General features: G+C 48.9%; 1 protein-coding gene across 1 annotated transcript; it reads left to right on the forward strand.

Moving 5' to 3' along the window:
* Nucleotides 1-1,183: 1,183 nt before the first annotated feature.
* Nucleotides 1,184-25,110, forward strand: LOC132005140 (zinc finger protein 419-like). The gene is made up of 4 exons (XM_059381971.1): nt 1,184-1,417; nt 13,808-13,846; nt 15,868-15,994; nt 16,684-25,110. Exons 2-4 carry the CDS (start codon nt 13,832-13,834, stop codon nt 17,766-17,768), a joined length of 1,227 nt encoding a protein of 408 aa, XP_059237954.1. The 5' UTR covers nt 1,184-1,417; nt 13,808-13,831; the 3' UTR covers nt 17,769-25,110.
* Nucleotides 25,111-25,331: the final 221 nt, after the last annotated feature.

The following is a 25,331-nucleotide window of genomic DNA, read 5'->3' on the forward strand; positions in this document are numbered from 1 at the left end:
CGGAATTGGGGGAAACTCACCATGGTCTCGGAAGTGGCGCTCGGAGAGGCAGGTCCAGGTCCAGGTAGGGAGAGGAGAGAGCCTCCTCACCAGGGTCAGGGGCTCAATCTCCTCCTGGGTTCTGGCACCAAATGTAAGGTTTTACAGGTGAGGTACACACGACACCAGGGGAGATAGGTGCAAGGCAAGGTTTATTAAAGGCGCCCTCAGGCAAGCTTTTGTGACTCTGGAGAGGAGAGTCAGGGAAGCCAAGACCTGGGAAGGGGTTGAGTGAGCTTTTATTAGGCCAAGGCAGGGTGGTGGCTCATAACCATATTTAGTAAGGTTAGAGGTTGGGGGTTGGAAAGTCCCAAAGTGGCTGGTTTCTGTTTCTCGCATAAGTTTCAGTTTACTCAAGGTGATGTGTCCTTGACAGATGTCCTTCTGGTGGGAAAGTCCTGGGCAGGGGGATGATGGCGGTCTGGTGGCCATTTTATTGTTCCTGCTGTATTCCCAGGGCCACTGACCTAACATTCAGAATGGTTTGATAAGCTATCTAGCTGATCTCCTGTGACCTGCTGTTGTCTCAGCCTGCTACTTCTCCACCATCTTGACTCCTCCTCGGTTATATTGCTTTTAGACAAGGGAGGGTTTCACGGTTGAAGGGCACACACTACCTTGGCAGGAAATGACATGTGACAAGTTGCTGTCATCTTCAGATAGGTGTCAGGTTCTTAAATGCATCAACATTAATAAAAGAAAACCTCATTTCTAATGGATTGATAAGGTGTTCAATGAAGACAATTAGATTTTCAAAATTACTTGGTTGAATTTTATTTTTTAACAATACTATAGTGTGTCCCTTTGGTCGTGCGGCCTTTGGGAGTGGATTTAAGAGTCTGCAATAACAGATACCTATTTCTGGCATTTTCCAAGACTGCACTCAGAGGAAACCTGGGTATACCGCTTGAAGAGTCAGCGACCCCCACGCTAAATCTTAGGAGCCCACTTCCCGGTGCACCTGCACGTTGTCCTTCGGCCTCCCTCACCCAAGTTAGGAAGGACCCGGCTCCCAGGTAGGGTGGGTGGTGCGTGGGAACGACACATTCCTCTAGAAGGCTCTGCGGCAAGCCCGGTGGGGCGCTGAACCAATGAGAACGCAGCATGTCGCCCTTTTCCTGCGGCTGCGCATGTGAGGCGGGACTTCCGGCGGCGTCCTCAGGCGGTGGTCCCCTTCGCGTTCTGGGAGGGTTTGGCCGGTGTAGCGCGCGGGGAACTACGGGTTAGTTGGGAGTGGAAGGAAAGTGTCGGAAGAGGAGTCATTCCCGCCGCGGAGGCCGCTGCGAGGCTCTTCTGTCCCCGCTCGGTCGCCCGCCGCTCCCCGCCCCGCTCCTCCCGCCGGTCGTTGGCGGAGTCCGCGCCGAGGAAGCCGGCTCAGGTGGGTGCTGCGACCCCGGGGTCCCCCGCCCCGAGCGCTGCAGTCGGATGGAGGGGCGCCCTCGCAGCTCCCCGCAGCCGGGCCGGCGGGGCGGGAGCAGAGGGCGCCCCAGCCTGCTGTCCGGCTCGGTCTGTGCGGTGGGGCGTGGCGGGGGAGGGCCCGGCAGGTGCTCCTGAGTCGGGGCCGGGAGTGGGAGGTGGGGCGGGCCTCTCGCGGGTGCGGGGAGCGGAGGCCGAGGTGGAGTGCCGCCTGCAGTGGCGGCGTGGGTCCGCTGAAGGTCGGAAGGGGCGGGGATGGGAGGGCCCCGATGGTGGCTTATAAAAATACATATTTGTTGATTAAGATGACCAAAAGATATTTCTCATATATATCTGGTCTTGGTCCATGGTTCTCGACTCACAGTTTCCAGAAACTGGAATTTCCCAAGTGTTGTCGGTGATGAAGTTGTCTGTGCTCGGTGACTGCGGTGACTTTTGGAAGTACTTAAGTTAGTTGGGCGTGGGTTGGGGGGAGGGGAGACCAACCATACGATTAGACATTTGGAAATTTTAGTTCCTCCCCTCCCACTTCCTATTTCCCCCCACCTTGGGGGAAGGGAGATGGGCTGGAAGTTGAACCAATAGCCAGCAGCCACTGACTGAACCTACCGTGCTCTGTAATGCAGCCTCCCTAAAACCCTAAAGGACACGGCTCAGAGCTTCCATGCTGGTGCACAGGGACATTTAAGGGGAGTGGTGCACCTGGAGAGAGTATGGACGCTCTGCGCCGTCTTCGTACCTGGCCATATGCATCTCTTCTGCTTGCCCGTTGCCAAGTTATTTCCTCTCATGATGAACTGATGATCTAGCAAGAAAAAAGTTTTCTGAGTTCTGTGAGCCATTCCAGCAGATCAGTTAAACCTGAGGAGGGGATTTTTTTTTTTTTAAGATTTTATTTATTTATTTGTCAGAGAGACAGCGAGCGAGAGCGAGCATAGGCAGACAGAGTGGAAGGCAGAGTCAGAGGGAGAAGCAGGCTCCCTGCGGAGCAAGGAGCCCGATGTGGGACTCGATCCCAGGACGCTGGGATCATGACCTGAGCCGAAGGCAGCTGCTTAACCAACTGAGCCACCCAGGCGTCCCAAGAGGAGGGGATCTTGAGAACCTTTGATTTTTAACCAGTGAGAAGCACAAGTAACCGCCTGGCTTGCACATGGCGTCTGAAATGGCAGGGGATTGGGATTGACGTGGGGGTGCATTCGTCTGGAACCGAACCTTTAACCTGTGATTCTGATGCTGTTTCCTCATCGTGTCAGAATTGAATCGGCTGCTTGGACATCTTGCTGGCTTTTAAGAATTGTTTGTGCTCCCCCCCCCTCCCGCCCCCTGCTCCCGTGGGGAGCAGAGTCAGCTAAGCGTCCCACTCTTGGTTTTGACTAGGGTCCTGATCTCCAGGTCATAAGATCGAGTCCTGCCTCAGGCTGTGCGCTCAGCACAGTCTGCTTAAGACTGTGTCTCCCTCTGCTCCTCACCACCCCTTCAAATAAATAATTTTTTTTTTCCTTTTACATTGCTTGATATTGTGTGAGGAGGCCCAGGGAACTCTCCCCCAACCCCCTGCTACACACACACACACACACACACACACACACACACACACAGACTTCTTGGAATTGGTTCCAGGGACCTAATGTTAGGCGCATATCCAAATTTGAAGTTTAAAATGGTTGAATAATAGGTAGGAAATGGAGACAGGGATACCCCTAAGGAGGACACTGTGATAGATCCAGGAGAATTTGTGGTGGGCCTAGACCGTTGCAGTCCTAGAACAGAGATGTGATGGGAGTTCGGCTAGATCATAAAGATAGAGTCAGTAGGGTTTCCTGCTGCATCCCGTCTGTGAGTAAAAGGAGAGAAGTGAAAGACCATCTGAAGTTTGTTTTTTTGTTTGTTTTGTTTTGTTTTGTTTAGAGGACGGAGGAGAAGATGGAGAGAGAATCTTAAGCAGGCTTCATGCCCAGCATGGACCCTGATGTGGGTCTCAATCCCAGGACCCTGAGATCATGACCTGAGCCAAAATCAGGAGCTGGACACTGAACTGACTGAGCCCCCAGGGGCCTTTAGAGAAGGAGATCCTTAAGATTGTTCTTTCAGATGGGCTCTGTAGTGAGGTTTGAGAGGCCTGAAACCAGAGGGCAGGGTACAGGTGGGCACATATTCCTGATGCTCTCTCTGAGGGGAGCAGTCCTGGTGTGGGATGAATTCTGGCCTGTGTTTGTAAAAAGGGAGGTCTAGGTGAGGTAAGGCGCTGACTTGTCATGGAGACTGAGGTATGAGTTGTATAGCTTCTCCTTAGAGCAGCTGGTCGGGGCCCTGCTGCCTCACCTCCCATCCACCGTTCTGTAAGGGGCTCCCTGCATGCTGTCTTCGGAGGACTGTAGTTTAAGGACTAGTAGTGTCAGTGCCTCCCTTTAACTTAAGAATGTATGAGACAGGGGCGCCTGGGTGGCTCAGTGGGTTAAGCCGCTGCCTTCGGCTCAGGTCATGATCTCAGAGTCCTGGGATCAAGTCCCGCATCGGGCTCTCTGCTCAGCAGGGAGCCTGCTTCCTCCTCTCTCTCTGCCTGCCTCTCTGCCTACTTGTGATCTCTGTCTGTCAAATAAATAAATAAAATCTTTAAAAAAAAAAAAAAAAGAATGTATGAGACAGTTACTGAATTGAACATGAAACAGCCACTCTCCAAATATGTACACACAGGCAGGCAGTTAGAAAGGAACACACTGAATTACTTAAATTTATCCAAATACTTAATGATTGGTTTAAATGTTAACTTACCTTTCAGTATTGGCTTATGATGTAAGTTTGTGTATCACATCCTCTTAAACCCTTAAAAAGTGGGAGGAATACACAATCAAGTTTTTAAGGCCCCACACTTCACTTGCACTGAGAACACAGAACCATGGCTGCTGTGGACTAGAGATAGCCGGTCTACAGCATGTCCTATGTAAGTGCGGTATCAGTGTCAGCCCTACCGAGGTGGAAAACAGTCTTCTTCCCATTTTATGGAATAAGCGCACTGACACTCAGGAAGGGTCAGTCTTTCCAGAGTCCCACAGCTAGTAAGAGGCAGCACTGAGGCCCAAGGAGCTCATTTTGGACCTGCTTGTTGGATCCTGCCATGGTTCCCATTTCTCATGGCCTCCATCCTTCCACAGGGTCCTGTGGCGGTGGCAGAAATGCTTCTGGACCCTGCACCAATGAGTAGCGGATGTCCCAGGCTCTTCCCCACCCTAATTTTCACCCCAGTGGTTTAGGTAACTGTCTGTAGGGAATGGTGATGTTCCTTTTTTTTTTTTTTTAAGATTTATTTATTTATTTGACAGACAGATCACAAGTAAGCAGAGAGGCAGGCAGAGAGAGAGGGGGAAGCAGGCTCCCCACCGAGCAGAGAACCCATTGTGGGGCTCAATCCCAGGACCCTTAGATCAGGACCTGAGCCGAAGGCAGAGGCTTAACAACTGAGCCACCCAAGCACCCCAGAAGGGATTTTCACAACACAGAGTACTAACCACTATATGATCACGGCCAGAAGGGATTTTCAGAGGAAATGTAAAAAGAGTCCATTCTTGGCTACATCACAAATGTTCGAGTCTTTTGAGTGGATGTGGGATGTGTCCACTTGGCTGTTGGAGCCCCAGATTTGGAGTCCAGTGGAGGTGTTCAGATTGGCAACAACCATAATATAATTCTTCTTTTTTTTTTTTTTTTAAGATTTTATTTATGTATTTGACAGCGATCACAAGTAGGCCGGGGTGGGGGGTCAGAGAGCAGGCTCCCTGCCGAGTAGAGAGCCCGATGCGGGGCTTGATCCCAGGACCCTGAGACCATGACCTGAGCCAAAGGCAGAGGCTTAACCCACTGAGCCACCCAGGTGCCCCCCACAATATAATTCTTGTGTGGACCCCAGTAAAGCTGTGGGTCTGATTTCAGAGGAAGCATCTTTATATTATGATGGCAGCACACCAGGGACAAGGGAAGGAGAGGGTAAGTGTGTGTGTTAGGTGGGCACCTGGACAGTGGTGTTGGGGGTGTGCGCCTGTGAGGTGAAGGGTGGAGGTCATAAAGCCGCCTGAGTAGACATAAAATGGATGCTGAGGTGCCTCTGCAGGGAAGGCTGGACATCAGGGCAGGACAGGGCCCATCATCCTTCGGTAGATGCAGCGAGGTTTCCTGATGATCTTTGCTGGGACCCTTTCATTCAGGCTGGTAGATTCGTTGAGGGAAATGGGGCCAGCCGGAAGCTTTGCTTGTCTGAGGCTTTGAATGAAGGTCCAGTGGTGAGAGGAGGTCAGGATTGCTTATGAAATCGTCACATCCTCACAGATGCCTCTGCAGTTGAGCTCAAGCGACACAGAGTTAGGTGGGGACACGTGACAATGAGAGCTGCTCTCCAGTGCGGGGGGACTTGGGTGTGCTGATGCAGGACTGGGGCAGAGGGGGTGCTGGTGGCATCTGCGGCGTACCGCCTGGGCTCTGTGCAGACTGGCATGTTAGCAGGCCGAAGAAATGCCTCCAGTGTGGCCAGGGCCGTTGCCTCAGCCATCCCTGGTCAGGTGCCTGTCCATGCTTGGAGCGCCTGTGCCCCCAGGCCTTCCCAGCCCTTTTGCTAACATACTTTGGGGCCTGCTTGTGCCAGTGACTGCAGGCACTGATCTGGTCACCGCACGTAGGGACCACTGGGTTGTTTTTTGAAGACCTTCCTCTGAAGGCATTGTAAATTTAGAATGTGGGATGTGGATGTGAGGTGCTGGCCACTCCCTTTCCCTGCCTTTCCCTGAGGACTGGACTGGCCTCTTCCAGGCCCAGCTGGTTTCTCACATTGACCAACAGGAGGCCCCCGGATACCAGACAGGGGGGACATCACTTCTGGAACATCAGGAGAAGCTCAAAGGAATATGACCCTCATGCAGAGCTTCTGTCCTGTGTCCACCATCGTGTGATGCCTAGGACAGTGGCCACACCTCATTTTTACCTTTTCTTTCCCACTAGTATTTCCGCTCTGACTTTGGGCTCTTGTCTTTGGCCTTCCACTGCTTCCTTGGAGGGCTGCACATATCCTTAGATAGTCTCTGAACACCGGCCACTGTGTTGTAATTACCCATTTCTGCGTCTGGACCCAGTCTTTTGTCAGTGCTCAGCGGTCCCCAGCAGCTACGGTCTGATTGAAAGTCACCTGCAGAGGAGGGGGTTGGGGAGCCTGCCTTCTCCCCGCACTTCCTCTCCCTCATGTCCTTCCCCAGAGTCAGGGCTCTACCATCACGGGGGCTTGCCAGGCTGAGCTCCACACCGCAAGCCTTCCTCACCCTGTCTTGAGTCCCACTCGCCTGTCAGCAGTCCTGTGGCCTCATCCCTGGGTATGTCTGAGACACATTCCCAAGGGGGCTGCCTCCTGCCACTGAACTCAGCTGGCAATTTCCCAGCATTCGTCTGCTTACAGGTTGCTGGCATGGAGTCCAGGACGAGGCGGCCCCTTCAGAGCACGGTGATTCTGTAGGAAGGTCACAGGTCAAGACTCCAAAGTCAGGCCCACCCACCCAGAAGTCCCAGCCCTGGGAGCCATGTAGCTTGCTCTGGAAGGACCTTTTGCGCTGGGCTGAGCATGATGGTACACGCCCTGAGCGAGGCCCACACACTTGTGGGGGAAACTTCAGCAGCATCAAAAGAAGCAGAATAGAAACTTTCCCTCAGGGAAAGTGAGGGGAGCCCTTCATTTGGACCATGTAGCGTATCTAGCTGAGACCTTGGTGTGGAGGGAGGATGGAGAGGGCTCCATAGTCTTTTTCCCTCCCCCCTCCCAGCCACTCACAGTGGGTTGAAGCCACACAGGGACACCAAGTGGAGACGCCTTTGAAATCAGACAGAATGGTTTTAAGTGCAGTGCTGTGGGAAGGCCTTCAGCCACAGGACACGCTTATAGAGTCCAAGAAAGTCACGCTGCAAAAGGGCCTTAGAGTGTAGTGGAAGTGGGACATTTTTTAGGTACAACTTCAGTAAACATTTTATCAAGACTTCTTCTGTCCTTTTTTTTTTTTTTTTTTTTTAAAGATTCACTTATTTTGACTGACAGTACAAGAAGGGAGAGCAGGAGGCAGAGTTAGAGGGAAGATGGGGGCTCTCTGCTGAGCAAGGAGCCAGCTGTGGGACTCGATCCCAGGACCCTGAGATCATGATCTGAGCTGAAGGCAGCTGTTTAACTACTGAGCCCCCAGGCATCTCCTCAGTAACCATTTTAGCAATCCCAGTGAAGAAAGGGTGTTTAAGTGCAGCCCACGTGGGAAACTGTGGGTACAACTCCACACTCACTAGCCACAGGGAAGTTCGTAGCGTAGAAAGAGTGTGGTGAATGCAGGAAATCTTTCACACAGAACTCACGTCTCCTTAAACAACAGAGAAGTCACATTGGAGAGAGGCCTTTGTGTCGTGAATGTGGGAAGGCCTTCATCAGAAAGTCCCACCTCCTTCAGCATTATAAAATGTGGGGGAATTCTTTACACAAAAATCTTTACACAAAAATGTGGACTTATCATCAAAATATCCCAGGCCAATGTTTTATGAGTTCAGCATATAGCAAGGCCTTTGTTAGAAAGTCTGGCTTCTTCAGTCACCAGAAAATGCACGCTGGAGGAAACTTCACAAGTGCAGCTAATGTGGGGGAGTGTTTAGGTACAAACCACTTTCATTAACCATCAGAGAATTCACACTGGGTAAGGACATGATGCATGCACGGCATGTGGGAAATTCTTTAGCCAAGACTCCCACCTCATTCAGCATCTGGGAAGAATGGGAACTCATGAGTACAGCAGAAGGGGAAAGATTTCAGCTGAAAGTGTGTTCTAAATTAGCACTGGAAAAAAACAATATATAGTTTTCTTTTAAAAGTTGTGGTAAAGGCATGCCTGGGTGGCTCAGTTAAGCAGTTGTCTTTCGCTCAGGTCGTGATCCCAGGGTCCTGGGATCAAGCCCTGTACTGGGCTCCCTGCTCAGAGGGAAACCTGCTTCTCCCTCTCTCACTCTCAATGCTTGGGTTCCCTCTCTCACTCTCCGTCAAATAAATAAAAATTTAAAAAAAGTTCTGCTAAAATACATATCATATGAAGCTTATCTTGTTTTTAAGGGTATGGTTCAGGAATGTGAAGTACATTCACTTTTACTGTGGGTATCTGTGACTCTTCTCATCTTGTTAAACTTAAATCCAGTACCCCACTCGCCATTTTCTCCTGCCCCCGATCCCTTGAAACCACTGTTCTATTTCATATAGCATAGCATCCTCCTCAGGGTTCATCCATGCTGTATTTTTTTTTTTTTTAATTTTACTTATTTGACAGAGAGAGAGAGAGCACAAGTAGGCAAAGCGGCAGGGAGAGGGAGAAGCAGGCTCTCTGCTGAACAGGGAGCCCGACATGGGGCTTGAACCCAGAACCCAATCCATGCTGTACCTTGTGAATCTGAATTTCTTTCTTCTTTAAGATTGAACAGTATTTCATTGTATGTGTATGGCACATTTTATTTATCCATTTATTCTCTCTATCCATACATCTGTTCATAAACCATGAGTTGTTTCTGCCTCTTTTGGCTGTGGTGAATAATTGCTACTATGGGCACGAATGTACAAGTATTTCTTCTAACACCTTACTTTCAAAGAAGATTTCTTCAGCACCTGGCTTGCCAATTATTTTTGCATATACCCCCAAGAAGTAGAATTGCTGGACCATAAGGTAATACGGTCATTTTTTTGAGGAACTGTTTTCCGTAGTGTTGGCACCATTTTACGTTACTGGTGTGTGTGAGGTGTCCAGTTTCTCCTCAGCCGGTTTTTGTGTCTCATAAGGCCCCTTTCCCCCATTGTGATAAAGTCATCCTCTCTTTTCAGATAGGTGTTAGAATCTAAGAAAAATGTAATAGTGGAGTGAAGGTTGGATATAATCACCAGCTCTACTTTTGGTGGGGGGGGGGGGAGATTTGAGAGTGAGCACAAGTGAGGGTAGGGAGAGAGGGTCACGCAGATTACCCCCCCACCCAGAGCTGGGAGTCTGAGGCAGGCCAGTCCCAGGACCCTGAGATACAAAGTCAGATACTTAACGGACTGAGCCCCTGTACCTTGTTTCCAGTGGAAAAATTCCTGCAGTTGATGAAGTTACAGTCGAACATGTACTTGAAAAGCAGTAGGACCGTATTTTAGATCCCAGCAATGGGTGGATGCACTGTGTGTCTGAGTGACCATTTGTAGTTTGGGGGAACGTCTGAAAACTTACGTCTGTCTCAGTACATTTCTGTGATCAGCACAAACTACATTCCATGAAAATCTGGGTGTTGACCCAAGAAGCTGGAGCCCCGCCGCACCCCTTCCTCAAAGCCTGCAGATATCCCTACCCAGAGCCTTTCTTGATGTCGCCAGACAATTTCCCTGAGGTCAAGAATGGAGACCCTTGGTGACCCTCTGGCTCCATCAGAACTACATTACCCGGAAGGCAGTGCGCTGTGCGTCCCCTTTGCTGGGCCAGTGAGGGCTCAGGGAGAGGCACTTCCCGCCCGGAGGTCGGCATCTGGATGGGCATTCCAGCGTTGGCCTCCACGACATCTCGTAAACCTGGTTCTGTCCTGCGGACGGAAGCCTTGGCTTGCCTGGTGGGGCGGGGAGTAGGGGGGTGCTGAGGTAACGGGAGGAGAGACGGGCTGCGCCGGGTGCTCCGAGACTCAACGTAGCTGTCGCTGGGGCTGAAGGCTGAGGTGCCACGCCCCTTCCTGCCGCCGCCTTGGCGGTTCCAGCCCAGGTGAGTGCTGCGCTTCTCGGGGCGCTCGCCCAGCCCAGGCTGTGTTAGAATTTCGTACTTTTGTTCTTGGGGCTGCCGTTTGCCTGGTCTTCCAGATGTTGAGGTAAGACCTGCCAGAGGGATCCGCGCAGACTGGAGGTGCGCCTTTAGGTGACCAGCTGCAATCACTCTGGCGTCGTCCCTGCGCCCGGTGAAGAGCCGGCCGGTGGGTTTTACCGCGCGTGCCTGTTGGGCGGGCGGTAGCGAGAGCGCTGCGGTGGGGGCTGGCTGGGCTGCCTGCCGCGGGGCCAGTTCAGCTCTTGCTCCTGGCCCCGCGCGTGGCTCTGCTGCTGAGTTCGCAGACGGGAGCGGGCGGTGGGGCTGAGGGCCACGCTGCTGGCCTGACTGCTCGCTGCCGGGGAGCGCGGGCGCCGCGCAGAAATGGGCTGTAGGGAGTGCCGGAACCCGCCGAGTGGGTCCCTGTGGGCGCGTTTCTAGGAAGCATCAGTGGCTGTCGTGGAGGTGTAGTTTCCGCACGTCTTGAATCGCTCCGAAAGGACCGCCGTGCGTCAGGTCACAGGAACACGGTGCCCTCCGGCTCCTGCGTCTGCCCGTTTCTCCCCGCCGTTGTGTGCTGTGACCGCGGGCGTGCGGGGAGTCCTGCTCGCGGGCAAGCGTTGCTGCTCCGGCCGCGCGTGCGGGTCCGCGAGCGCACCGCGGTCCAGCGCAACTGGAAAGCCTGGATTCTCGCAGGGAGTCCACGTGCGAATTCACAGGATCTTGCGAAACTGGCTTTAGAGATGTTTCGAGTCTGCATACCTGCTGCCGCTCACGATATCCACGAATCTCCACCGTTCTGCGGGCGCCGCGCAGCGGCCGCTTCTAGGTCCAGCCTTCCGAAGTTTTGCTTTGATGATTACCATGACATTTGCATTTTTTTTTAAAGATTTTATTTATTAATTTGACAGAGAGAAATCACAAGTAGATGGAGAGGCAGCCAGAGAGAGAGAGAGAGGGAAGCAGGCTCCCTGCCGAGCAGAGAGCCCGATGCGGGACCCGATCCCAGGACCCTGAGATCATGACCCGAGCCGAAGGCAGCGGCTTAACCCACTAAGCTACCCAGGCGCCCCTGACATTTGCATTTTTAAAAAGTGCTTGATGGAATTGTTTACATACACGATTTCAATTAGTTAGATATTAAGATTTTAGATAATTTATTGTAACAAGTATGGAGGATTCAAGAATTTGTGTAATTTTTGCTCAGCTCTGTGGCTTGTCATTTCAGTTTTTGCGATCGCAGAAGCCCTTCATTGTAATGTACTGGGATTCTTTACTGCGATGCTTTTGGGTTTGAGAAATCTGTTCTTTTATTAACTCATAAGAGGGGCGCTTGGGTAGCTCAGTGGGTTAAGCCTCTGCCTTTGGCTCAGGTCATGATCTCAGGGTCCTGGGATGGCCCGACATTGGGCTGTCTTCTCGGCAGCGAGCCTGCTTCCCCCTCTCTCTCTGCTTGCCTCTCTGCCTACTTGTGATCTGTCAAATAAATAAATAACATCTTTAATAAAATAAAGAATTAATTCCTATTCTCCTGAAACTTTTCCCTCACAGAACACTTTATAAGCTGCTGTTTCCATGCTCTGTACCACCACTGAGGCATCAAGACCCATGAGTGCCCCACCTTGAGCTCTAGTTTTTTCAACCTAATTCTGTGTTAGTTTTTTGGAACAATTACTCTTGCATTCTAAAGTTATGTTTAATGTTTATTCTTACTTATGTAACCTTGTCACTTTAGAAAGAACTTCGTATGTTCTTAAAACACTTGGCATACTCAGGTATTTTAGCAAAAGTTTGTAGACCTTTTATATTTGCAGTAACACAAAGTATGCATTTTTTTAAAAAGATTTTATTTGACAGACAAAGATCACAAGTAGGCAGAGAAACAGGCAGAGAGAGATGGGGAAGCAGGCTCCCTGCTGAGCAGAGAGCCCCATGCGGGGCTGGATCCCAGGACTCTGGGATCATGACCTGAGCCGAAGGCAGAGGCCTTAACCCACTGAGCCACCCAGGCGTCCCAAAACATGCATTTTTATGATGAAATACAGGCTGTTCCTGTTTTGTTGCCTCAATCTCTTTTTTTTCCCCTTTGAATATTTCTTCCCATCCTGGCATCCTTTGTTAAAAAGATGTATGTATTTATTTACTTACTTGTTTTAGAGAGTGTGAAGTGGGGGGAGAGGGGTGAAAGAGGGAGAGAGGGCGAGAATCCCAAGCATCCTCATGTGGGACTGATATCACAGCCCTTACATCATGACCTAAGCTGAAACCAAGAGTCAGATGCTTAATGGATTGAGCCACACAGGTGCCCCCTGGCATCCTTTAATAACATGTATTAAGCAAAGGTTTTGGCTTTGGTTGTTGTGAACCTTTTAGTAGTTTTGGGTTTCAGTTTCCTGGCTCCAGTTTGTTATGATATCTTTTCTCCACGTTGTTTTGGGTACTCCTTCTTATGGATATTGTCAAGATTTGTCTTTTCTCTTTAATTTTACCCTTTATGTATATTTTCTTTGGCTTTTTTTTTTTTTTTTGAGATTCTTTGTGTATATTGATGCAGTTTTCTTAAGTTGTGATTAAGATTTGTTAAAATTACTGTACTTAACTGTTTTCACTTCCTGATAAATCTATGTGCCATGTTACTAATTTTATCTTTGTGAACACACACTTAAAATTACCATAAACTTTTATACTCTACACCCACAAGATTTTTGTTTTTTAAGTGGTTGTATTCCTTCATCATCCTCTGGTACCACTACAAGAGAAAATGATGATAGGATACTTCAGGTAAGCTACTTTGCTAACATAGGCAGAAGTTTAATCATTGTAAGGATAGAAAGTAATGCCTCAAAGTAAATAACTTTACATAATGAGGATGGAGCAAAGGTTAGGTCCTAGCTTGTTTCCTTTCTCTGAAGCTGAAACAGAAATGCAGCTGTGCTGAACTGCAGGAGGCCAAAGCACCTTTGCTGCGCTGAACTGCGGGATGCCAAGGCTCCAACAACCTCTGCGGAGAGATTAGTTTTGAGGCACAGTCCAGACTCTAGGAGTGTGGTTTAGTTGTCTGCCCTGGGGGAGAATATATTCGCAGTATTTTCCTGCACATTTATTGAAAAACTTGGAAAAGAAGATTAAGGAGTCACATATCTAAACAGTTATTAGGGGCAACCAGGAAGTATAGGAAGAGAGGAACGCATTTTTGGCATAAGAAGAATCAGAATCATAAGGAATAAAACAGAAGGGTCAGAAGCACACCCACACATAAACATGGACTTACCTTATATCCCTTATTCTTGCTGCTCATTTGCCTAAGGGACGTTACCCAAACACAACCCAACCCCGACAGGCTCTATACTCCCTTTTCCCACTTTGGAAGGACATACCTGAGAATGCACACATGCTTTTGACATAACCATAACACATTCTACTTTCTGGTATAAATACTTTCTTTATCCTCTTCAGCTTTCATCTTTACCTGAAATTATTAAGTGTTTCATATTGTCTGTGTCCCTGATTTGAATTAAATTAACGTGGCCCTGCTCTTCCTGCAGGTTCTGCTTTCAGCAGATGCACTTATGGACCCTGCACCGGTGAGTGTCAGGTGTCCTGGACCTCTTGCTGCCACTCGTCCTGCCTTTGGTGTCTAGAGACTCTAGATAAGCCCTTAAGCCTGCGTCAGAGGTTATATGGAGAGAGAGTCCCACTTTTGGCAAACAGCAGGGTGAGATGTGAAAGGTTGTCTCAGGTTTCAGTATTGACTGGACTGTTGTAGGTCTCATACGTCGCTGTTATGTCTGCTGAGAACAGAGGGCAAGGAACCGAGTCAGAGTAGTAGCCACACAATTCTGGAGCAGAGGAGATAGAATATGCCACAGCCCGGGAAAGATCATTACTAAGGCTGGTACAGTGGTAGATCTGGAAGTAGGATTTATTTGAGAGAATGAGAGAACACACAAGGAGGGGGAGAAATAGACTTCACTGATCCCAGGACCCTGAGATCATGACCTGAGCTGAAGGCTGGTGCCTAACTGACTGAGCCACCCAGGTGCCCCTCGATTTGTTTAACGATTTATTTGTGAGAGAGAGAGTATACACCCCAGAAAGGGCAGGGTCAAAGGGAGAAGCAGACTCTCCCCTTGAGCAGGGAGCCTGATGCTGTGCTTGATCCTGGAACTCGTGGATCAGGACCTGTGCTGAAGGCAGATGCCTAATTGGCTGAGTTTCCCAGGTGCCCCTGGATTTTTGGTTTGTTTGTTTGTTTTAATTTTATTTATTTACTTGACAGAGATCACAAGTAGGCAGACAGGCAGGCAGAGAGAGAAGAGGAAGCAGGCTCCCTGCTGAGGGGCTGATGTGGGGCTTTATCCCAGGATCCTGAATCATGACCTGAGCTGAAGGCAGAGGCTTTAACCCACTGAGCCACCCAGGTGCCCCTGGATTTGTTTTTTTAAAGTAGGGCCTCTCCAGGTCACAGATAACTCCATATTTTTGGTGAGAATATCAAGGAATTAGGTTTTGGCCATATTGAGTCTCAGATAATTCAGAGACTCCCAAGTATGGGGGACAAATGGACAGCTGGGCATATAGTCCTCAAGACGTTCACACTGTGGCATGTGGTGTGTATCCCAAAATAGAACTATGGTGTGTATTCCAAAATAGAACTGAGGATCTGATACAGGAGGAGGCATGTTTGGATTATGGCATTGCCACTGGGGGACAAGGAAGGAGAGCTGTAAACAGAGTAGCTGTAAACAGAAATGTAGAGGGAGGTAGAGGCAGGGGAAAGTCCAGCAGGTAACCAGATTTTCATGGGCGTGAATGAGACCAGAGCAATAATGGAGGTGAGTTGGTAAAGTCACACTGGTACCTAATACCAGGTTTTTGTGGTGGTTCTCTCAGGATCTCTCAAGATCACCTCACATAAAGTGTTGTTAGGACATATATACCTGGTGCAGTGGCACAGAGACATAAAATGTCGAATACAGAGGCGGAGTGTGACCAAGGTTATTGAGATCTGGGTGTGATCTGCATGTGGTCTAAGCCAGGAACAAAGTCAGGTGGAGAAGCCCCTTCTTTGTGGGTTCATGGGAGGTTGGCATCTATTATTGCACATGGCAGGAACTTCTAGATGCCACGCACTGATAAGAGTCACTGGCTCTGGTCATGATCTCAAGCCCCATGTCGGGCTCTCCGCTCAAGTGAGGAGCCTGTTCCCTCTCTGTCAAATGGATAAATAGGGTCTTTCAGGCTCCCTCTCTGTCAGATAGATAAATAGGGTCTTTTAAAAAAAGTCACTTTTATGGGCCAAGTAGTGGGTGGGGATCAAACATACCGTGGAGGTGTCAGATCTGGTGAGTAGGAGTCAGAAAATGCTGGGCCCAGCATGGTTATGTGTGGGAGGCAAGATCCTGGGGAGTGTTGGATGTCATGCAGGAGATGCATGGGGGTCCTGCCTTTCAGGCAGCATCTGACCACCTGCCTCTTTGTTCCTCCGGGGTACCAGTGCTTAGGCTGCAGAACTAGGGCAGATAATGAGCAGGGAAGGGAGGAGGGGAATGAATGTGGGATGAGAGAGACTGCGTCTGGTTGTAACTATCGTTACTCCTCACAGAGCTCTGTGACCTTTGAGGACGTGGCTGTGTACTTTTCCCAGGAGGAGTGGCGATTTCTTAATAAGGCTCAGAAACACTTGTACCACGATGTGATGCTGGAGGTCTTTGCACTCATTGCCTCACTGGGTAAGGCCCCTCCTCCCAACCCCAAGGTCCAGGGGCTGAGGCACACATACTGTACCTCCTCTCACAAATTGCTCTAACACTCCTTGGTCTGAAGCTCTTTGAGGAAAGGTTTCCATGGACCCGTCCTGTCTTTCCCTTAAAGGCCTGCATCTTCTAGATGCCATGTTGTCCATCTGGAGCTGGGAGAGCACTGCATACATGACAAAGTGGACATGATTCCAGATGGGGGAGGATGTGATCTGTAGCTGGGAATCCTACCAGGAACATGTCATGTCCCAGGCTCAACAGTATTAGGTGCCGAGGTCAGAGACTCCTCCCCTTTCTTGACATGAGTTTGCCCACTTGTCATTTTTCCTCTAAGAAAAGACCTGGGAGTAGATCCTCCCCCACCCCCCAGGCTCTGCAGCACCGGCAGGCTTATGTACCACCGAACCCTTCCACCAATGCTGGAGCACGGGTGTACAAGGCTCTGGCACAAACACCTTTCCACAGAAGGGAGTCGTGGACACAGCCCCTCCTCCCCGTGGTACACCCCATCCATGTGTCTTGGCCATGGTGAGCCCTCCCTTTGACACAGCCCTGTCTTTCAAACTACCTCCTCCCTGCCCTTGCTCGTTCCACTGTCAGATGCACATTTGGGGTGGGCTAGCTTCCTCCTCACAGAGCTCCTCACTGTTCTCTGCTTACAGGTGGCGGCCAGGGAGCATTGGAGGCGGCAGCACCCTCTGAGCAGAACGTGTCTGGAGGAGGGTCACAGAAGGCCTACGCCCAGGACTGTAGCCTGGACACAAACCCTGGCCAGACCACCTGTGGGATGCAGGGGCATGTTCACCAGCATCCGAAGCAGCACAGTGTGGGGCAGCCCCTCAGAAGGAACTTGCAAAGCTGTGCCACCCACACGTCAGGGAAGCCCTTCCGTGCTAGCTCAGGCCTTCTCCAACAGCAGCTCCTTCACAGCCAGGAGACACCCCCTAAGACCACTGACTGCATGGACTACCAGTGCAGTGACTGCGGGAAAGCCTTCTGTCGCAAATACAGACTTGCTCAGCACCAGAGAGTGCACACCGGAGAGCGGCCTTATGAGTGTGCTGAGTGTGGGAAAACCTTCAGCTACAAACACATACTTGTCCAGCACCGGAGAGTGCACACTGGGGAGCGGCCTTATGAATGCAGCGAGTGCAGCAAAGCCTTCGGTAACAAACCCACGCTGGTGCGCCACCAGAGGATTCACACTGGAGAGAGGCCTTACGAATGCAGCCACTGTGGGAAATTCTTCAGCCAGAGCTCCAGCCTTAGTGAACACGAGAGAATTCACACTGGGGCACGGCCTTACAAATGTGGGGAGTGTGGGAAATTCTTCACCTCCAACTCCAACCTAATTAAACACCGGAGAGTGCACACGGGAACAAGGCCGTATGAGTGCAGTGAGTGTGGGAAATTCTTCAACCAAAGTCCCAGCCTCATCAAGCACCAGAGAATTCACACTGGTGAAAAGCCTTATGAATGTAGCGACTGTGGGAAACTCTTTAGCCAAAGCTCCACCCTCATCAAGCACCAGAGAGTTCACAGCGGAGTAAGACCGTACAAGTGCAGCGACTGTGGGAAAGTCTTCAGCCAAAGTTTTGGCCTCACTCAACACCAGAGAGTTCATAGCGCAGACAAACCCTATGAGTGCAGTGGAGGCAGACAATTCTCTAGCCAGAGCACACAACGGAAAGTCCTCGTGAATGCAGCGGCAGCTGTGATGAAGGCTTCAGCCACAAGGCTGCTCTGATGCACCCCCCAGCAAGTGCACAGCCCAACCCACCCTTACCAGTGCACCGAATGTGGGAAAGCCTTTGGCTGGAGGTCTAATTTCATTTGACAGCACAAAGTTCATCCGGGAGAAAGGCCTTACAATGGAGGTGGAGAATGAGCCGGACTATTTAACACAGCAGCATGCGGCACCCTGGGCGGTGATGCTGTTCCTCACCTGTATCTGCACGTGTCCCAACTTCATAGGCATTAGCGGGGGTAGATGGATGGTATCATGGCACTAAATGTCTAGTTTTTTTGCCCCCAGGCCTTCTGGGATAAGTCACTAATCTTGTAATCCAAATGTTGTGGTTTTCTGTGGGTCTAGAGGTTTTCCTTGGAGGACAGTTGTATTTTTTGGATCAGCCTCTTTTCATAGTGGAGGACACATATGACCCTGTTTGGTATTACTGGTCTCCCTGGAACCCCTTTCAGTACAGCAGACTGGGGGCTGGGATGCCCCATACCTCCCTGGGATTGTGGATTGTGCCTGGTTTATAGGAAGGTTTTTGCAGAAATTTTGAGGCTTTTAGAGCCAGGTGCTCCACTTAAAAGCAGAACTAGAACTCCAGACACCTTAAGGGAGAGGAAATGTAATTTTTATGGCCCATAGCCCCTACCTATCCAGGGGAACTGCAGAGATCCACACAAGCGGCCATTCCTAATCGGCCTGCATCATACTTAAAATGTACTTTTCATGGGGCTGGTTACTACGGGCTATGCACTGAACAAAGATGCAACAGGTGGTAACTGCCCTCAGTGTGACCGAGAAGGAGGAATAAGTGGGGGGGTGGGAAAGGGAGCAGGCTTCCCACCACGGGCCTGGGCACCAGGACCCCACAGTCATGAGTCATGATCTAAGGTAAAGGCAGTGCATAAGGATAGAGCTATGTCACCCTCGGCCCGCAAGAACGACAATCAGCCTGGTATGGTGTTAATGCTTCATCTATTTATTTCGTCAACTTCCTTAGCTTATATGCGGCAGGGTGACCAATAAGGGGCCAAGCAATGGGGAGAGCCAATGAGAGTCCTGTTACTATGCTGATTAAATTTGAAACAGCCAATGACTATGTCCTCCTTTAGGCGGGCTTCACCAGAATGTTCATTGTTTTCTTGCAGTGTATTTTGCTGGCAGTGAGCCAAGCACCATCTTGTAATGGTGGGGACTTTCCCGGCCAGAGGCGGTCCCCGACATCTCTCCCTTTTTTGTTTTATGGCAGAGATCGTGCCTGTCTTAGGTCGTCAGTAGCAGAAAACATCCTTACCCATCATCAGACACAAGATATCGATGATCTCTGTCCTGTCTTAGGTTGGTATGTTTCTCTACTGATCTTACCTGTCTTTGACTACCGATCTAGTGTGCTTAGCCATATGTGGGGAGATGTCCCAGCCTCTATTGACATAGGGGCTTGTGCTATAGCTTGGCTCTGCTCTCGCTGCTGTGTTCTCCATTGGTGAACGTTTCTGAATAGAAGCAGAATGCCAATAAGGAGGAGGACAAGATGACCAATTGTACCAGCCCATTGTTTGGTGAACTGGAACATATTGCTGAATGTTTGAAATAGCTCTGGGAGGGAAGCTGGTTGCACACGCGTACTATTTACTCGAGTTACCTCAGCCAGAAGGATTCGTGTGAAATTTTGAAAATCGTAAGACCAAGCACCCTGCAAATACTGGGAGAGCTGTTGGGAGGAATTCCTGGCCTTATTAAATTGAGAGAATTTTACAGGGGTAACACAAAGGGCGGGGTAGGGAACGACGCAACCAACACTCATAATATCTGCCAGGATGTCTACTTGTTCTTGCAGTAGGTCCACTCATTGATTGAGAATTAATAAACCAGCCTTAAGGTGGGCATTCAACTGCGACTGCGTTTGTAAGGCAGCTGCGGTACCCTCAGCTAAAGTATTTAAGGCCTCTGCTATTGGTACCGCAGTGGCCAATGCCATGGCGGCAGCTGTAGCTGCCGCAGCGGAGGCTGCAACAGCGGCTATTATGGCAGCAGTGATTCCGAAGTCTCTCATGAGAGAAGAACTATGGATACATCATCTGTAATAGAAACAGGGACTGGAATGTTAGTGGGAATACGCATGACAACAGCAGAGTGAAAGTTGGTACTGTTCCAGCATTGGGATAAGGAGCAATTGTCATTTGAGCAATTGAGACGATCGTCATTGAGATTGCTGCCATTAAAGAGGAGGAAAAGAAGAGGGGCTATGCAAACAGGTGTTGGGGGGAAGGTCATATTTTGATTGCATTTGTTCACGTGCACTGTCGTTTCGAATCATACTGTTATATTTTGATAAGAGAACCCCGCCTTTAAGCATAGACATGGGTGAGATATCAGAGCATGCTCCTAAGGTATTGCAAAGCAACCAAGCCTCAAAAGGTGAAGAGAGGTTGCTTAGCTTGGGATTCTGGTATGTATAATTGTATCTGTGGAAAGTCTCATTTTTAATAGTAGGAAACTTTGGTGTAAAAGTATACTCATGAGTTTCAGTGAGAAATACTAATTGAAGAGTGTTTTGGCATCCAGACCATTCAGGGGGCCAGGATCTTGTTTGTTTACAGCGAGGTAACGTAACAGGTTGATAGGGCCCTGTAGCATTTGGGGGTTTGATGGGGGTAAGACCCTGTAAGACGGTAACATTACCTTTAACGGCAGTGTGATTATATGGCTGAAAATGTCCGAGTGTTTGATTACTCAGTTGGATACATGGGGGTGATGTTTGGTTCATGTCTAAGGTAATAGTAAATCATAAAGTTCTAGCAGATAGAAGGTATGATTCTAAGACGCGATGTTGGGTGAATTGTGTACAGTAGGCAGTCCTAATGTTTGATTAGTTGTGAAAAATGGAGGGAATATTAATGAGGAGTTAGTAACTGGCAAAGGGTAGGGCCAGGCTTTAAGGATTGCCCACAATTCACAGGTTGCTATTGGCGGGAGGTGGAGTGTTAATTCTCCCCACATCAGTAGTATCAGTGGCATCTTCTTTAGCGCCATCTTCAGGGTCTGGGGCTTGTCGGGTTATACCATGATTTAAAGTAATACCTAGTTGGGCAAGGAAACTGCGGAATGATTGTGAAGTATATGCAGGGCCTACCCCAAGTGGCGAAGGCTTGAAGACAGTGGGAAATAACGTCTTTGGTTTTTTCTCTTGTATGGATAGAGGCAAAAATGACCCCCGAGCAGGTATCTACCGAGACATGTACATATTTGAGTTTGCCGAATTCAGGGATGTGAGTTACATCCATTTGCCATATATGGTTGGGCAGTAAACAGCGTGGATTTACTCCTAGGGAGTAACGGAAGGTGACGGAAGCAGTGTCACAGAGTTTTTACAGGATACAACTATGTCTCGGGCTTGAGCTTTTGTTATATTAAATTTTAATCTGAGTGTGAGTGCATTTACGTGAAAGTTTGTGAAAGTGTTTTGCTTGTTGTAAAGACAAACTATTGTAAAGATAAACTGTTCTTTTGTTAGTAGATCCGCGGTGCGGTTATCTTCTGCTAGAGGACCAGGTAGAGTTGTATGTGCTCTGATATGACCTATAAAAAGGGGGGCTTTTCTGTCCCATATTATTGTTTGGAGGTTTTTTAAGGCTTTGGTAATAGAGGCTTTGGTACTATATGACCTACATTTTCAAGAATGGAAACAGCTTGAACAACATATTTGCTATCTGACAAAAGGTTGAAGGGTTCATGATGAAATAATTGAAAGGCTTTTGTAACGGTAAGTAGCTCTGTGACCTGTGGGGAAGAGCTCTGAAACAGGAAGGTCCAATTTTTTTCCTTTGTGACTATAGCAACCACCCCATGTTTGGATCCATCAGTGAAAACCAATTTAGCACCATTGAGTGGTTTGTGGCGAGTTGCCCTAGGGTAAATGAGTGGATGGGTTAAGCTAAATTGAAGTCATGGGCTTGTAGGATAATGATTGTTGCTCTCGCCAGCAAGAACGACCAGGAGACCAGGAGTGACAAGCTTATCAGTCTCTTTATTATTATCCCTTCACCCCAATATCTTTTCCTTTTATATCCCCCTTTCCTCCAATCAGCAAGCTGTGCACGTGAAAGGAAGCATGATCAGCGCTTAGCACAACAGAGAGCACGCAGTGTCCACGGTCTTCCTGTTCTGGGCATAGCCAAACATTCTTTTGGTGGTGCGCAGATCCTCTGCCTGGCCGCAGGTGCAAGCGCCACGTTGCATGTTATATACTTAGCTGCCCCCGACAATGATTGTCGAACTTTGCTGTGACAATGGTCATGGTTATAGCCCAATCGTCATCACATGCTCCTAAGCAGGTTAATTGGTCTTGTGTGTAGGGAGTGACGAAGATGTCAGGTTGTCTGCCAAATGCTGTGACACTGAATTTTACACCTTCAGTATAATTTTTGCAGTGGCGTTTGGATACCATGGCAGAATTTTTCCTGGGGAGTAGGCTAGGTTGACCCATTCTTTCAGCCAATCAATCTCATTAACGATGGCTGCGATCGGCTCCAGTATCCAATAGGCCCATGAATTTTTTATTTTTGATCCATAAAGAGTAGAAGGGTCTATCGTAATGCCACGCGGGGAGGACACTAATATTTAACTACTCCTTTGTAATCAGCATCTATAACCCCCAGATGAACAGTTAATCCTGTTAATGCAGCTTCGCCCTAATAAGAGGCCCACAGTGTCTTGAGGCAATGGGCCTTTGAAATCCGATTCTACTATTTGGGTACCCATCTCAGGAGTTAATACCAGTCTGGTGGTGGCACGGATGTCCAATCTGGCGCTCCCTCTTGTGGCCCGCCTGGGCTCGTTGGCGGATAATGCGAGGGTGCCACTTGTTGGAGCACCCCATACATTTGAAAGCGCTGGGGTGAAGGGCCCCGCTTCCTATTTTTTGAGTCTTTGGGTGGTAGAGGATTGCCTTGTATCTCTCACTGATTGACACTCGTTGGCCCAATGAGCACCTTTGCCACACCTAGGGCACAAGCCAGGTCGTTTTGTTACTTGGTTTGGGCCCTTGTTTCCAGGGCACTTCTGCTTGAAATACCCTTGGGCTCCACATTTATAACAACCCTCTCTGTGCCTCCCTTATTATTTCTACATTGGGGTCCTTGAATGCTTTGAAAACCTTGGGTAATGGCCGACGCTAGCACCTGCCCTTGTATAACACTGTCATTAATGTCTCTGCATACTTTGATATATGTACTTAAATCCTTAGCTTTCCATGGTCTGATAGCCTCTTTGCACCATTTATTGGCCTGTTCATAAGCCAGTTGTTTAATTAGAGGCATAGCAGTGTCTGCATCACCAAAGATCCTTCCAGCCGTTTGCATCAACCTTGCAACAAAATCAGCATACGCTTCATTTGATCCTTGTATTACCTTAGATAACTGAGCTTGTAAGTCCCCACTACCCTGAAGTGTTTTCCACACTTTGGTTGCAGAGGCTGCAATTTGTAAGTATACTGCAGGGTTATACTGTAATTGCTCATTCCTGCCCACATAAGGGTCCCATGCCCACAAGCATGTCTAAATTCCACTGCGGGTTACCGGCTGTGGCGTTGTGCCAAGCAACATCTTGAGACTGTTCTTGCCATGCTGTCTTCCATACCAAGTATTGTCCCCTGGAAAGTGCGGCCCTTGCTAGATTCCCCCAGTCTTCTGGAATTAAGTTCATTCCTGCTATAGACTCCACTAAGGAGATCGTAAAAGCCACTTGAGGGCCATACTGCATAACTGCTTACTTCAATTGCTTGACTAACTTAAAGTCAAGGGGCTGGTGGTATCAGTGATTTGAAAGCTGAAGTGAGACCAGCTTCTTTCCATTTAGTTGTCCAACTCTCAGTAGTAGGTGCATGACAACCACATATATCCCTATTTGTACAAGTGTTATACGGTGGTGGGGCACTAGGGGTTGTTGTGGGCAAAGACTGTAAGGGCTCAGGTTTCTGCCCCACCTTTCGCTCTAACTCCTCCCCTGACATTTCCTCTTCGCTAGAACTGTTTCTTTCTGAAGCACGAGATGACCGTTCCTCTTTAACTTCCTCAAGGGCCTCAGCTCCCTCCTGAATAGCTGACTGACATCTCGGCTTATGTCCCCCAAGGCATCCTCTGACCAGAGTCCATATAGCTAATGTTCCGGGACCGATCCTCTCCTAAAATGGTCCCATTGTGGAATATTTAACAAACCCTTGTCCAAAAACGAAGGTGCAACGGTTTCCACTGTAGTTAGAAATGCTGGTTTTTGATTTCAGAGGGGCACCGTTGGCTTTGAGAAGGTCCTTTAAAGAACCCTCCAATCTAGATTTTGATAATTCAGAACCCATCTGGCCGCTTAGGTTTATTTCACAATGGATAAGAAAATCCTGGCTCTATGGCCGCCCCGCTTCTTGTTGCGGTCTTGTACAAGATTCCCACCACTTTGATCGTGGTTCCTTCCCCGTTTACCTGCGGTTTTCTCCTTGCAAGGTTTACTACTCGTTAATGATTCCCGGGTTTCAGCACCATTTGTCGCCCTCGGCCCGCAAGAACCGACAATCAGCCTGGTATGGTGTTAATGCTTCTGTTTATTTCGTCAACTTCCTTAGCTTATATGCGGCAGGGTGACCAATAAGGGGCCAAGCAATGGGGAGAGCCAAAGAGAGTCCTGTTACTATGCTGATTAAATTTGAAACAGCCAATGACTGTGTCCTCCTTTAGGCGGGCTTCACCAGAACGTTTGTTGTTTACTTGCAGCGTATTTTGCTGGCAGTGAGCCAAGCGCCATCTGTAATGGTGGGGACTTTCCCGGCTGGAGGTGGTCCCCGACAGAGCTACCCATGTGTCCCAGTATTTTCATTTTGTAATGTTGGTGGCAAGTACTATTATTGTTTCCTGCTCTTAAGTTGGCTTCTTAAAGGGTAGGTAGGACAGTCTGCATTGAATAACGGACTTTTAAAAAACCTGCTGAAATGACACGATGTTCATCCTTTGCCTTCAACAAGGGGTTGTCTGGTTTGCAGAGTGGGGGCTGTCACAGATAAGCTTACTGCAAACACACAAACCTTTTATAGAATGTGTCTTGTTAGGTTTCGCAGCACAGAAGCTGGCACTCTAAATGCATTGGTCACACCAGGTCTATGCTCATGAAGTTGAAATGGTCACATTTATTTAAGTCTAAAGTGTCGTGTAACACTGTGCTTGAATTACGCATTTCCCCTATCCAGTTGCTCACTTTGCTACCTGTAAGCTCTCCGAGTGCTAATGAAGGGGGGAGTGTTGGAACTCAGCTTGTGCAATAAAAATAAACCAAAACCACTGGCTGTTTTCAGTTGTCTTCACAATGTGGCTACCCTTCCTTTTAATTTAAGGTTTTCTAGTATTCCCCGAATTCCAGCTGTGGAATGGAAGGTTTGACTTAAAACTCCTTGGATCCATTTCAGAAGAACCCTCTTGGCAGCAAAGTGGTCCACCAGGATTCCCAAAACAATGTGCCTTAAAAAAAAAAAAAAAACCCACTAATAAAATGGAAAACGGTACCCCCTACAATAGGGCAACATGCACTTTC

This window comes from Mustela nigripes, chromosome 17 (genome assembly GCF_022355385.1).
Source record: "Mustela nigripes isolate SB6536 chromosome 17, MUSNIG.SB6536, whole genome shotgun sequence".
Taxonomy (NCBI): domain Eukaryota; kingdom Metazoa; phylum Chordata; class Mammalia; order Carnivora; family Mustelidae; genus Mustela; species Mustela nigripes.

Excerpts from the sequence above, each read along its gene's own strand:
- LOC132005140 (XM_059381971.1), top strand. Across the intron at positions 15,995-16,683 it reads TGCACTCATTGCCTCACTGG|GTGGCGGCCAGGGAGCATTG; the intron begins GTAAGGCCCCTC and ends CTCTGCTTACAG.